This window comes from Oncorhynchus nerka, linkage group LG21 (assembly GCF_034236695.1).
Source record: "Oncorhynchus nerka isolate Pitt River linkage group LG21, Oner_Uvic_2.0, whole genome shotgun sequence".
NCBI lineage: Eukaryota > Metazoa > Chordata > Actinopteri > Salmoniformes > Salmonidae > Oncorhynchus > Oncorhynchus nerka.
The window spans coordinates 32,173,872-32,189,808 of record NC_088416.1 but is presented as its reverse complement, the minus strand read 5'-3'; the positions used below and the strand labels follow the sequence as shown (position 1 = coordinate 32,189,808).

The 15,937-nt window shown below is 41.7% G+C and overlaps 1 protein-coding gene across 2 annotated transcripts in view; it reads right to left on the bottom strand.

Moving 5' to 3' along the window:
* LOC115104286 (growth factor receptor-bound protein 2) overlaps positions 1-15,937 on the bottom strand; it is a 37,235-nt gene that overhangs the window by 3,831 nt on the left and 17,467 nt on the right. Inside the window, exons 1-2 of one of the 2 annotated variants that reach the window (XM_029625651.2) lie at positions 13,960-14,075; positions 6,990-7,087 (exon numbers count right to left, since the gene is read on the bottom strand). In XM_029625651.2, coding sequence (XP_029481511.1) covers positions 6,990-7,087; positions 13,960-14,001 — 140 coding nt within the window. In that variant the 5' untranslated portion in view covers positions 14,002-14,075. Of the gene's footprint in view, positions 1-6,989; positions 7,088-13,959; positions 14,076-15,937 lie in introns of those variants that run through there. The other variant, XM_065006617.1, reaches the window with a different exon arrangement.

Below are 15,937 nucleotides of genomic sequence, written 5' to 3'. Positions count from 1 at the left end.
ATATAAATGCCACTATGGAAAAGCAAACTAAAGCTATTTTGACTCAATTGAGCAGGCTCCCAAATTTGTTATTATTTACACCACTTCTACTATAAGGATGGTCCAAAAGTTCCATATTTCATGGTCTGGTCTGTGAATACATACCAGGAGACGAAATGCAGAGGCATATTAACATCTAGCGTTGGCTGAAGCTACTGTACTGCATGTGGGTAGTTGCCATATAGCCAAAACAAAAGTGAACAAATTATTTATTCAAAAATGAAAGTAAAAAAAGATAGTTGCAAAAAAGTATATTTAAACATTTCAAAATGTTCTGTGGCCACTTTTTATTTTAAACATGTATCCAACTTAATGAAACATTTCATGCATTAGTGCCTTGAATTTGTCCTCTGTGACATAAGTAATACTAATATAACGATTTAATGATTCTCAAATAGACAAGAAAATGATTGACTAATTATCAGTTACTTTGTTTTTAAATCAGTAATCATAGTGTTGAAAAACACATTTACTTGTATAATGATGATAACCAAGTGTTTTCCCGTTACATTTGGAGTAAAATTGTAATTTGACAAAAACCTAGATAAAAGCAATTACTTTACTTGTGTATTATGATAATGTTACCTGCTTCGACAATTATTTTACATTTTGTTCGAGAAAACCCATCTTTTATTGGTGTAACCCCATAGAACATGATGTCCCACTGATGGACACAACAGGCAGTCCGATTTTACGATTAAAACGTCATTAATGAAACTATGAAGTTTCTGACCGCTCTAAAATGCAACTTCTAAACATCAGTAATGGATCCTCATTAAAGGATTTAAAATGTACTACAATTACAGGGCCTCGAAAAAGTCCTGCACTGCTATTTTTCATCACTATCTCCCCGAGTCGGGAGTGGGTCATTTGTGAGCCTGTTGCCTTCCTTAGATGTGGAAGCCATTTCTTAGGCTCCGCGCCGGAATCTAACCCTGATTCCCCGTTACCCATGATCACCATGGTATGCGCAGAAAGTACCATCGGAAATTGACAGGGCACACATTCAAATTAGATGTCAGCGCCACGAATGGCACACCACCGGTCGAGATTAGGGAGTCACTAAAAGGGTTTTTGGAGTATATCGCAAAATGGGGTTTGAGAAATACAACGTGTCTCTGACACTGGTGGGTAAATATATTGGAGGCAGGGTGAACAATCTCCAAAGGAGGTGCCAACCCAAGGTGGATCACGTATGCCAATTGGACAGGAGTAATTGGTGGGATAGACAAAGACGGATCAAGGGAATGGATGGTCTAATGCAGAGAGTGATAACCAATAGTGGGAGCACCACAGCCAGTCCCCAATATCACTAGGGTCATGTTAAAGAACCAGGCTTTCCCAAGTGGCAGAGAGACACAAATGCCACCGGAGCAATGGTCACCTGCAGGGATTGAAAACCTGGCGTGGTTGCAAAAGGATACTGCACAAATAGGGTAATTTCACCATCAAAAAATAAATGAACAAAATCAAACACAACATGTAAAGTGTTGGTCCTACTGAGCTGAAATAAAAAATCCCAGAAATATTCCAAATGCACAAAAAGTGTATTTCTCTCAAATGTTGTGCGCAAATTTGTTTACATCCCTGTTAGTGAGCATTTCTACTTTGCCAAGATAATCCATCCACCTGACAGGTGACATATCAAGAAGCCGATTAAACATTCATTACACAGGTGCACCTTGTGCTGGGGACAATAATTGGTCACTCTAAAATGTGCAGTTTAGTCACACAACACAATGCCACAGATGTCTCAAGTTAAGGGATCGTGCAATTGGCAAGCGGACTGCAGGAATGTCCAACAGAGCTGTTGCCAGAGAATGTAATGTTAACCCCCCCCAAAAGTCATTTTAGAGAATTTGTCAGTACGGTGGGGTGTTCAGTATGAGTTTAGACATTTCTAACATACTGCTCTAATTATTCAATTTCTTTTAATTTAAAATGAAAGACCTCTCAAATGAAGTTTGATAACTTTACTTACATGTTTTAAGAAACCAAAAATATTTGATAGAATGTGTGAAAAATCCAGACTAAGCTTTATGGGTACAGAGGGTACAGAGTTTACCCTTCAAGCCCATGGATGTTCCAAATAAGCCCACCTCTTAAATAATACATTTTTATTAGATTAATATAATCTCCCCCAAATGTATAAAAATAAACTGATCATTATTATTCATCATGAAAGTAGCACTCATAACAGGGGGATGTCGTATCCACAGATATCAATGGACTTAGTTTTTGGTTCTTGCCGACCAGTACACATCAGAATCAACTAATCATAGACTTCAATCAAGACATGATTAGTTGAATCATGTATGTTATTGCTTGGTTAGAACACAAACCTGAACCCACACTGGCCCTCTGTGGATAAGAAGCCATGCAACAAAGACCATAACACACACAACTTTCAATGAATTATCTGAAAGATGATTCACATTTGATGTACTGAAAAACGAATTTCAGTACAAGATAGGAATCATATATATTCCACCTCGCGCAACAACACTGACTGGCAGCAGAGCTGTGCGCACTGAGTGAAGCGCTGAAGCCACTGCGCACAGACATAAATCGGTCTAATTTACTTGAAAGTCTACAAAGTGAGACTTTGTCCTCGTCTTGCTTGGCTATTTACATTTTTTTCGACGTTAGTTTAAGTCTGCTGCTTCAACTGATAGCAAACCCTAATCAAATCACAAATCTCTCACAGACACACATGACAAGACTTGAGTAGCTCCGTTACCACGGTAACCTACCTCCCTTAACCGATTTAATCTCATTAGTCACAACAGTGACCGTAAAAAAGGTTCAGTTATAAGCCTCTGACAATTTTAATGAATGATGTATCAATACATTTCCATCAAATATTGAAATAATAAAGGGTCTCAATGAAATATGTGCAGTGTCACATGTTTCGTGTAAATTGTCACATGACCAGAGCTGTTTACTTCCTGGTTGCACCATGAGAAGTTGGCTGTTGCATCAAAGCTCCCAAACAAAAGGATAGTAAAGTAAAGTATGTTAACATTAAGATAGGACAAAGATTTTTAGTACACATCTTTAAAAGGTGTCTAGTATTGATATATGCATTTGCAATTACTTAACTTTGTTCAGTGTGGTCATAGAATGAGTAAACATGTTGACGGCAACAATAGTGACCGGTGAGATAACAGAGTGCATCTAGGTATACACATACATAACTCTTGTTCTACCTAACTTTCTACTCTGTTCTTTCTTTTAGTTTTACTTTGAGTCAAGTTCTGGATATGTAGGATTTTGGTGACCGCCCAGACAAGGCGTGCAACGCTGCAGTTATCCCTCAGTGATTGTGATAGCGATGGGTCAGATATGGACTATGAGGGGGAGACAGGTCATTTGCCAGCCAGGCTGTTGAATCCTATGCAAACAGATCATGACAGGAACAACATTATCAGTGACGATGACCTACCCTTCACCACGCCACACTCTCCTCCCTGAGACTGGGTTGGGTGATGGACCCAGTGTCGTTATTGGTGTTGCAGAGCAATCTCAGCTGCCTCAAGGTTGCAAGTTCCTTAATGACAACCACTTCACTTGCACCCCTCGATGAAATGACAAAGAGGATACGGGAGTTCTGGAACGATGAGGCAAAATTGTCTGATGTCCCATTCATGCCATAGAAGGATTTCATGAAGTTACCCCGTGGAACCTCTGAGGTTCTGACTCAAGGAGACAAGTTGCTGGTCCGTTAGAAAGACAATAACATTGTCACAGTGGAAACAAACATGGAGGAGAAATACAATGAGACCTCTGTCAAGAGATGGAACAAGGAGCGATGTGCCATTTGACAAAGTCCCACAACCAAAATGCATCAACCGATACAATGAGCGCATTTGTGGTGATGAACTTCACAACCTACAGGTTTCAAGATACCTTATCTCTAGCAGGACTAAGAAGTGGTGGTGGCCCATATTTGCATAGTCTCTCAACAGTGCACTCGTAAATAGCCATTTATTTTACAGAGATGTTATGAGAGGGACCATCAACCTGGTCACCTTCTCATTGATAGTGGCACAGTCTCATATGCAAAAGTTTGGCACGAAACCACTGAGCCACGGAAGGATCTCTCTACTGGCTGCTACTGTTGAAGATCAGGCAAGATATGACAAAGTTTCGCACTAGCCAATCAACACGATGCACCGGTTCCATAGATGTCGTCATTGTGACGAATGCACTACCTATGCATGTGAGAAATGCAAAGAGCCACTGCACATTGAGAGCTTCAAGATATACCACAGACAGTAGAAAAGGAGATAAGAGCAAATGAAAAAGGGCTGAAAAAAACAATAAATGAAAAAGAAAAGTCAATAAAGGGTGAGGAGAAGCAGTACGACAGACTCTAGGAAGAAAAGAAAAGTCAAAGGGTGAGGAGAAGCAGTACAACGGACTCTAGGAAGAAAAGAAAAGTCAAAGGGTGAGGAGAAGCAGTACAACGGACTCTAGGAAGAAAAGAAAAGTCAAAGGGTGAGGAGAAGCAGTACAACGGACTCTAGGAAGAAAAGAAAAGTTGACGAAAAAGGGAAAAAGACAATCAAAATAACTGAAATGTTTTTGAAAAAGAGGATCAATTGATTCAAGACATACTGAAGACATACTGAATGCCAGTAGGTCTGACTGATCATAGTTCAAAATAGTGATGCACAAACTAATCGTGCACCTGGTTCTGAAGCCTACCTCTATGATATATATGTATGTGTATAATATATATGTTTTTATTTTGTCCAGTGTAGGCCTCTACTTGAATACATGTTCTAATCTACAGGCTACCTCTATCCTAAATGTTACCTTTATGTTCAATGTGAATGAATGACTGCTATACAGTTCAACGTGAATGTTGCACTAAAATGTCACAATGACGATGTTACAATGAATATTGCACTAAAGAACAAGTTCAAATGTTACAATATTAATGTTTCAATACATGTTTCACTAAAGCAACAATGTTACAATGTTGAAATACATTGATGTAAAATAGTCACACTAGAACATGTTGGGGCATTCTAGTGGCAATGCTGGGGACTGCCAGTGACAGAGTTTTAAATGTGTTAATAACTGGGCTGGGATAAAGAAAATTTTATGACTGCATTGGAGATATATGTTAATTCAGTATACATTATCCCACCGGTCACAATTGTGACCAACCATAAAAACACACCGTTTCACCTACTTTTCCATGAAAAAATAAATAAAATAATGATAGATTATTTGAAATTGTTACTAATGACACAAGATTTTGATATTTTCATGTATGGGAAAAATGTGGGATTAAATGGGTTAAAGGGGCAGGTGAACATTTTGGTTAAAAGACTCGGGTCCAAAAAATGTAATGAAATTGAGCAATATACACCACATTACTTCGAATACATTTCTTGTTATAGAAACATTACAAAGCATGGTCATCCGTTGTTTTGTGTTTTTTATATAATTATGGTGAACAAAATATTTTGCCAGGTGGCTCGTACATTTTTTCCATCTACCTGCACCAGTGGCTGGTGGGCCAAAAAGTAGGCCCTGATGCCAATGGCAGAAAAGTTCAAAAAATATTTATTCTGTACTTCATCATTGCAAAAGAACCCTCCCCAGCGCAATGGTGCCCGAATGCTGGCTCGTTGTTTTATCATAGAATTGGGTCACACCATGTGGACATTGATTACATGTTGTCCCCAAAAGCAAGCAAAACTATTCGGGAATATAATGGATGGACTTGGGGACTGCTATTTCTTGAAACACACTTCTGTGTCATAAGAACAAGAGTAGGTGAAGAGAATTGTATTCATTTGTTCATTAATTAACAAACACCAGTCCCACCATTGGACAATTACCACATTTGATTCAAAATTGTAAGAAAACAAATGACACACTGCATGAAATTACTCATGATCCAAGCTAAGAAAGAAAGCTTTTAGTCATATGATGTCACAATTTTAACCAGTTAAATGAATGTGGTTGCTACTATGGATAAAAAAGGTCTGTCACGTCAACTACCCATGTACTGTACCCAAAATAAGGCAGGCTAGTTGGTGTGTGTACGCACTTGCTGCCACGTCACAGCTCGTCTACAGAGGGACAAAGGGCAAACTCCTGCCCCACTACTACTGGCATGGGATCAATTCACAACTGTCCCCTACACTAAGGCTACACTCTGGGCTTCCATTACACAGACAGACTGAGGGTAGGGACCAGACCCGAGATAACTTGTTTCTGCTGGCCATCTCTTCCTCATGATCACAGCCACACCTTTTACTCACAACTCACACTCTGCCCACACCAGCTGACCTGAGCTCTGCTTTCTCTCTGCTCATTAACACAAACTATGGATCAGCCATTTCTCACTATCCAAGTCCGGGCATTAATCATCAATAAATTGGCCCTGGAGCAGTTGCTAACAGCTTATACCTGCACTATATATATCTGCATTCACTGTACAGAGACAGACAAAGCCTAGGAATGGCATAGCTCCTTGGGACAGAGACAGACAGACCCAGCAACCTCCATACTCCAAAATCCCACCCGATAGAATCCCGGGGACGATGACATAATGGGTCAATATTAAATGAAGTCTAAGAGGCCCTGAGCACACTAATACAGAGAGCGCTAATCTGGCACGGTGTGCACCAGAGGTAATATCCTCGAAGAATCCTCACAGTGCTTCAATGAACACACAGGGAGAAGATTCCACTGCGGTGGTACTGGCTATTTCAGCACAGTACTAGGAGTTGACGGGACTGTTCTGTTCAATTCAGACAGTTGTTTCATAGTGCCAAATCAATGTGATACATTGAAGCTGTGGCCCAGCGTGACCTGGCAGTCATGATGAGTCCTGTTTGCCCATACCCCGAGTCAGCAACAATAAGCTGGAGAGGTGAGTCCTCCTGAGTCATATTAGGAGTCTGGGCCAGGTGGTTCATACTTACGGATGTGCTTTCATCTCTATGTAGTTCTTGGGGATGAAGCCGTCTTTCCCGTTCAATTCTGCTTTGTACCAGTTCTGGTCACACTCTTCATTTAATACCTAGAGAAGGGAAGAGAGTTAACAATATATCACATCTAGTAAACAGAGTACTTCTCAGGTCACTGGGAAGGGGGGCTGAAACGGTTTTGTATCCACTAAATGGGGCACAGCCATAAACGACAGACTGAGACACGTTTGTCTGTTGTGAGTACACTCATTTACCAAGCAAGCCAGCCTCCATGACAACAGGCCAGCTGTGGGAGCACTCTTGTCTGAGAGACATTTTGCAGGTCTGTGGGCACTGGTGCAAAGTTTGGGTGTGTGTGTGGCTGTTGTTGAAAGACATGCACCTGTACACTGGTGCAGTTAGTCATGTAAAGAGCCTCTGGCTTGAACACTCAGTCAGATGTAAGATACTGTGGTCATCAATTCTCACCAGGGTTCTGACTCACAGTAATATATTGACACGTCCCACTCAAAACAAATATATTCCAACCTCCATCTGTCTGAACACACAAATATCAGACCTTCTGGCTTCAGTACAGCCTTTCCATTTCAGAAGCAATAGGAGTCATACTAGATCTAGTCTAGAATACACAGGTATTTCAATGTGATATGCTGACCACAGGCTTCAGTGTTGGGACACACTTCATGGCCTCTGTTAGGTGTTGAAACACCTTTAAACCATACTTGACAATGTGTGATCAAGGGAGGAACTAGGCCTACATCTTTTTGTCTGCAAAAAAAGTGTTGAGGAACTAGTGTGTGCAACATCCTTCCTGTGCACAGAGCACTGGGAGAGAGAGAGAGAGCGAGAGATAGAAAGGAAAGTGAGGCAGAGTGGGTGTGCCACCACTGTCACACTAGAGGGTTCTTAAAGCCTGCAGGGCTTTTTGGGCGACCTGACCAAATTCACATTGAAATGTGTGTTATAGATCGGTCCTTCACATTGAAAGCAAGTCTAAGAAGCAGTAGATCTGTTCTATATGTGTTATTTCTAAGCATCCCGTGCTTAAGTTTAGTTTTTTGGATCTTTTACGTTCGGTTTTGTACACCAACTTCAAACAGCTGACAAAACAATATTTTTGGTTATGGAAAAGATATTTCACAGCAGTTTAGATGGTACAATGACAATCTACACTATACTTGCTTGTTTTGTCACAAAACCTGAAATTAGGCAAACTATCAGAATTTTAGCATCCAGGAAAAGCTGGAGTGATTTCTGCATATTGCATCTATCTTTAAACCTAACCTGAAAAACCCAAGGGGAGGTTGCATTGCGTGCAGAATCAAACTCTTTTTGATTTACATAGATGGCTGACAGGTGAGGCAGTGATGATAAACTGAGTAACTCAACTAAAGCACCCGAATCCTTCGCAGATAGTGGTCTAGTGTTTAGTGTCTGCGGGTTCACATAACTTGGTCACACAGACCACATCAGAGTGTGTGAATTGGCCTGGAGGACCTGTGAGAAGAGGGGCTACAGATAGACTACAACCTTCAGGCACTCAGCACCTCAACCACATCCAGCAACAAGATGGCTTCTTAAGCCCCCCTCAAACACAATACAGGCTCTGATCCAGAGCTATAAAATGATCTTCCAACTATCAGATAAGAGGGTTGCGCCGGGTGAGATTGATTTCTCCCTTTTCTCACACAGACATACAGTAATTTACACAGTAGGCGTGTAGTTCCCCTAGAGGGAAAGGCAGACTGGTACAGCACAGTTCAGGCTGTGCTGTACAATGAGTAGTGCAGCAGTACAGAGGGCTTCTGACCACAGAGTATTGATCTATGCATTACACAGCGGTTGGGAAACATCTCCATAATGCATACACAACAATGTAAATGCAGCTAGACATGTTGTATTTCTATCAGGTATCATTTGACATTGTTCACAAAAGAAAAGCTGCAGCTAGTTGTAAGAGAGGAAGGACCTACTCATGTCACAACATCTAACCGTCATAACTCTATCTAACCAGAAACTACAGATATGCTTCACCTTTCAGTGTCTTTTAATCCCGCCCCATCCTGTAAGAGTCAAGTTTTTCAGAAGAGCCAGGCTCCTTCTACTTCGGTGTGTAGTGTTGATCTGAAGCCCACGCATCCAACCAGCCCCCCTGGTGGTAAAAAACACCATGGCTTAGTGGAAAGAGCCAAGCAGGAGACAACTGAAACAGGAGTCATGTAAGAGACTATGTGAAGGCATCCCAGGCCATCAGTGTCAGTGGTGAGATTGACATTAGGCCTATACACTCTTTCCACCACACCCTCCTACTTCTCAAAGCCCCGATGGGGTCTGGCAATTCCCCCCCCCCAGCTGGTCACTGGCCTCAGTGCTCTCTGACCTCTCTGCTCCAGCTAGCCTGCAGCACACCAGCTGTCACTGTGGAACCACAGCCACTACGGCACAAGAGACAACATTACAGAGGGGGGAAGGACAGTCCATGCCTGTGGCACTATGATAATGTGAGTGAATGTGAACAGGTTGTGAGGAGCACAGGGGGGAGACAAGCACAGTGATGGAAGAGTATGCCTGTGGCAGTGTGTGTGTGTGTGGTCTTACAATTGGTGGGGCAATGCAGGCAGGCAGCCTCTGGGAGTGACTGATTGCACATGTGTAGACGTGGCAGACATGCGGTCTGGAACTCTGAACTCCAGGTGATCTCACTTTCTCTACATCTTATTACAGACACAAACACTACACCTTAGTCTCATCACCTACACAGTTCACAACTTATCTACCTCAAACATAACAGCTCACAGACACTCCCTCATGTTCTCGTGCAGATACAGTGGGGCAAAAAAGCAGAACTTAATATTTGGTATAGAAACCTCTGTTTGCAATTACAGAGATCATAAGTTTCCTGTAGTTCTTGACCAGATTTGCACACAACTGCAGCAGGGATTTTGGCCCACTCCTCCATACAGACCTTCTCCAGATCCTTCAGGTTTCAGGGCTGTCGCTGGGCAATACGGACTTTCAGCTCCCTCCAAAGATGTTCTATTGGGTTCAGGTCTGGAGACTGGCTAGGCCACTCCAGGACCTCGAGATGCTTCTTAAAGGAGCCACTCCTTAGTTGCCCTGGCTGTGTGTACATTTTTGTACTATGGGGGATAGTATATACTGTACTATATCATCTACTGCATCTTTATGTAATACATGTATCACTAGCCACTTTAACTATGCCACTTTGTTTACATACTCATCTCATATGTATGTACTGTACTCGATACCATCTACTGTATCTTGCCTATGCCGCTCTGTACCATCACTCATTCATATATCTTTATGTACATATTCTTTATCCCCTTACACTTGCGTGTATAAGACAGTAGTTTTGGAATTGTTAGTTAGATTACTTGTTGGTTATTAGTGCATTGTCGGAACTAGAAGCACAAGCATTTCGCTACACTCGCATTAACATCTGCTAACCATGTGTATGTGACAAATAACATTTGATTTGATTAGTAGATTGACATAGGCTAGTGATTTTGCTGTTCGTTACTCATCTTGTTGGCTGACGAAAAGTAAATGTGGACAGTTCTAACATCTAAATAAGCGCGCGTTGTTGCAACTACGATGTGTCGGTCTTCACTTGTATATGCATGTATATATATATATTTTTTTACAGCTCTCGGGATATAATTATTGTTTGGATAACCTTATTTACTATTACGTATTGTTTATCGTAATTTGTTTCAGTGCGATGTGCACTGCAAAGAACACCGGAAGAAGAATTATCACTGAATTATCACAGTGAATAATTGTAATATTTGTTTGTCTCTCAATTAATCCCATAAGGGATGGGTTGGTAATTTGCGATTTGACATGAAAATAAAATGTAATTCACTGCAGCCTACTTCGGAGCTATGACACCTGTGAGAAGGACCAGATCGTGTGTCGGGCATTTAATAATAAGAATTGAGATATCTGAGAGAGCTATGTGAGTGAGAGGTGCTTCGGAGCACGGTGATTGGCAGCCAGGAGAAGGGAATTAGAATTATATTCAGCACTTTGGCCGCAAGGCATGGATTATTTTAGGGGAATTATGGCCATACATGGCGGGCGATGCCGCCGGGAAATGCAAGGCCTGTTAACACATATCTAAACACTCACTGCTGATTCACACACAGCATCATTTTAAATCTGTGGACTACCAGTGCCTTAGGGGTCGTGGTAAAAGTGTGATCTAATGGTGTGAGTGACTGAAGCTCATGATGTGTGTGTGTGATGGTGTGAAAGAGCTACAAGGGCCACTTTACCCTGCATGGTGATCTAGAAGTGGTTACAAGAGTCAAGTAAAAGTGAGAGTAGGGCTGTGGAGGTCACGAAATTGTGCCAGCCGGTGATTGTCAAGCAAATAACTGTCCGTCTCACGGTAATTGACCGTTAATTAACAAACACATTTACCATCTCCTGGCTTCCACACATAGCCTACAAGCCACTGATGCAGACCTTTGAAACATCTACATTTTTAACAAGTCTAATAAATCCATGTAATATAGCCTACACATTCACACAATAAATCCATAATTTTTTAGACAGGTCTAAAGAAACATGATATGAAGAAAATAGACTATTTCAGAAGAACAGAATAGCATACTCTGAGTTGTCCTTATGTTAGGTCCTAATCTGGCTATGCCAAATGGCTGTGGGCTACAATAGTTCATTTAGCAAACAAGATTAGCTTAGAATTCTGTGGCATTATTTTATAGTATGAAGAATACATTTGAAAAATATCTGAATAAAATAGTAAGGATATTTTCTCCCAACGATTTGAGGGAGTGCGCACATGCAGCTATTCTGTGTTGATAGGTTAACCAAGAAATAGGTCCTCCTACATGCTTAATTTAGAGTTATGTAACTTTAGTTTGTAAAATTTTGGGCTATATATTTAGATGTTTTATATATTGTAAAGCTACATGATGCGACTAATGATGATTTGAAAAAAGTAGCTAAAAAGACATGAGCTCTGCTTAGTTTTTTGTGTGCAGCCTGTACACACTTAATCAGTCTCTCATTCACAATTTGACAAGCACTTGATAATGCCTCAAATTTCACAACAGCACCCCCTTTGTGTGGCCGTAATGCACCCTAAAAAAATTCATGCCCTTTGCTGCTGTTGTGCCCTTCTCCCCGAGTGCTGCATGCTCCGAAGCATCTCTCACTCACATGGCTCTCCATCACATGATTGGGTCTTTCTCACAGGCTACAAGTGAAGACAGACAATACTGGGGACGCAATTGCGCACGTCCTCCGAGGAGCATATTTATTTTATTTTTTTTACCCCTTTTTCTCCCCAATTTCGTGGTATCCAATTGGTAGTTACAGTCTTGTCTCATCGGTGCAACTCCCATACAAACTCGGGAGAGGCGAAGGTCGAGAGCCATGCGTCCTCCGAAACACAACCCAACAAAGCCGCACTGCTTCTTGACACAATGCCTACTTAACCCGGAAGCCAGCCACACCAATGTGTCGGAGGAAACACCGTACACCTGGTGACCGTGTCAGCGTGCACTATGCTCAGCCCGCCACAGGAGTTGCAAGTGCGCGATGGGACATCCCTGCTGGTCAAACCCTCCCCTAAGAACTGTCCACATTTACTTTTTGTCAGCCAATAAGATGAGTAGGCCTAACGAACAGCAAAAGCACTTGCCCAAACTTGAAACTCATGCACTGCGTACAGTATAATGCCAGTTAGGCTCTACACCCCTTGTAAAGCACATTAATGTGCTTCATTTTAAGAAGTTATTTTGCCACTTTAGTGATACAAACCTTATCAAAACATATAGGCCTATGGGCTAGGCTACATGAGGTGTGAGACTATGATTTGAAAAAGGTCGCAAAAAAGGCATGGTTTCTTGCCTTACACTGGGCATCATTCACAAGTGATAGTATATCATTCACAAGTGATTGGCTAATATTGTCATCCATCAGACTATTCTTGATTTAATCTCATCTTTACATATACGAAATAATATATGTGTGAGATTTTTATTTATTTAGAATGGACCATTATCATGCACTTGTCTCAAAACAGGGGCATGGGAAAAATATACATGTAATCTATGCACTTTCCTGTGGTTCATTTTCATGCCAGCCTAGTAAACTATACTCCTGTTGTAAAGACAAGCAATGTTCTTAATATAATGAAAGTTGATAAATAAATATAGTAGGCCTAGCCTTTAGAAAGCTGAAGGGATATCCCTCTTTTTAATAGAGGCCATCACTATGTTTTCTCATGCAATTGCATAGCCTATAGAAATGCTGCACACCATAAGCTAATAGGCTCTCATTAAGTGTTTGATTCGATATTCGATTACATTTGCATTGATGTCAGAGTGCTGAGTACTAGGCAGAGGCAGTCAGCAAGTTTGGTAGGCTACTAATGACCATCAGCAGCATCAGCGCTTGGAGAAGTCTAATTACTGTGTCTAAACGGTCCCGTGGAATTTGACTGCCTTCAAGACTCGTGACCGCCGGTGTGGTCACTGCAACTGCTCTAAGTGAGAGGTGGTTTGTAGAGGCAAACAAAACACAGCCCCACCTCTGTACAACCCTGACACTTCATCAGCACCTAACAGCCGCATCTGAGTGAGTCTGAGGTCTCAAGTAGAGATATCAGAGGACAGTCAGAACAGATTGCAGTAGTTTCATAAACATATAAAAAATTGTGATAAATTCAGGCGCCACAGATTGAGAAGCAGATATTTTCTCTGTTCTCAGGTGAAACTTGCATTCTAAACTTCACCTGAGAACAGAGAAAGCACAGAGAAAATACCTGCTTCTCAACAGACCTCAAACTACTTCTCAACCCAACCAAAACCAAGTACATGACCTTGCCAAGCAAAAAACAACTCAGTCTCCAGCCGAACACACCCTCATTGTCAACAACACCTCCATTGAACAAGTACTGCATTACAAATACCTGGGCACCTGGCTTGATGAATAACTCAACTTCAGCACCCATTTCAATAACCGCAAAATCTAATCCAGACTGGGCTTTCTCCACCGCAACAAGTCCTGCTTTACCCGCTCCGAAAATGTCCTGTGTCCTCCCTCTGTTGGACTATGGTGACACTACCGCAACGCCCCCAAAACCCTGCTCTCAAAGCTGAATACTCTGTTCTCCTCAGTCATCAGATTTTCCACTGGAGCCCACTACCGCACCCACCACTGTTCCCTCTATGAGCAGCTTGGCCAACCATCCCTCACAAGCAGACAACAAATTCACCATAATTTACAAAACCCTTACTGGCAAAGCCCCCCTCTAAACTCCTCTCCATGTCCTCCTACATCTCCCTGTCTGTTCCGACATCCTGCTCCAACTCCGAAACATTAACACTCTGCTGCTACTGACTGGAATAAAGTCCAGCAGGAATTAAAACTCGACCAATGAATCTCCATTCCCAGTTTCATTAACAGGTTAAATGAGCTAGTTATCCACCCCTGGGACTGCTTTTCGAGTAAGTGGCTACTAGTTGTGTCCCCTGTGTTTTACTGATGTGTTGTAAAGATGAATTCTTCTTTTTCTTCGTGGAACTTTAAAAAAAAGTTTGCTTTGTCATGTGTCTGCTTTGCTGCACGGTTACTGCCCCATCTTGGTCAGGTCATTATTTTAAACGAGAATGTGTTCAATGATTTACCTGGTTAAATAAAGGTTAAAGAAAATAAATAAACTAAACAGGGCTGCTTCCTTGCTGGAATATTCCTGGGGAAAGGTCCAGAATAAATGTCAGCTCAAGGTACAGTCATAAAATGTAATTGAATTCAGGTTCCCATGAATAATTAACCAAATAAAGACAATATGCAAACTTTGTACATTCACCAGAACAAAGCAAAACCAAAATAACTTATTGTACCAATATTTTCACATTCACAATGAAAACCCTGTGATATCGGTATTCTACCAACATACCCATGTGTGTTTAAAGGTTGACTTGAGACCAAGAAGAAAAGTTTTGTAGCGGCAACCAATTTGCAAACTCTCTCTTTATCACATTATGTTGTTAGCTACCAGTTGCAGAGGTTTGCTCAGCCTGCGTAAAGAGATTACACTTCTCCCTGGGGCTTGAAGAGGACTGTTTACTCAGAGTTAAAGGCTGAAAACAGTCAATCTTCTATAAGTAGTTCCATGATAACATGAAACCACAAGGCAGTTCCTTTAAACGGCAAAGCCGTAAACCTAGTTGGCTTGTTTACCTCGCTTGGCTTAGTGTGCTTAACCAGTTTTGTTACTGTATCTCTTAACTGACAATGGCTATGAAGGACAATTCTCTCACATCAAATTCAACTCGATGTCTAGTGCAAACGGTCTGATGACACAAAAATAAATATATGCTGAAAGAGCTGCAGCTGATGTGAAAAGATTAAAACATTTGCTTTGTAGGCAGTTTCTTTCAGAGAAGGCAACAGCAGAACTGTGACTGTGCGTTGCTCTGTCTTCATGAGCTCCATGGCAGGCCTGCATTATGTTAATGAGATTCTGTGGGCACACTGCATTCCCTCCCTGTAAAGAGATTTTTTTTTTTTATCTGACTGAGGCACAATAGATTCACGAGTTTCTATTAGCGAGGCTAAGGTCCGGGGGATAATCTCCTCTACAGCTGCCACTGAGCAGACTGGCTCCCCCACACACACGGCGCTCCTCAGACCCCCGCTAAAACCCTGGTGGCCAAGCCTGAGACGCATAATGATGAACTCTATGCACCCCTTGGTCTGACTGACTGCCATCCCCAAAGCAGACTTCAATGACAACCCAATGCAGATGAGAGTAGCTGACATAAAACATGTAGAGCGGGTTTCTTCTGACGTTAGCATAGCTTACAGACCCGGCTGGTTACCTGGTGTAGCCTAGCATGAGAGGAGGAGGAGAGGTGACTGATAGCCACGTGTCTGTACTGTGG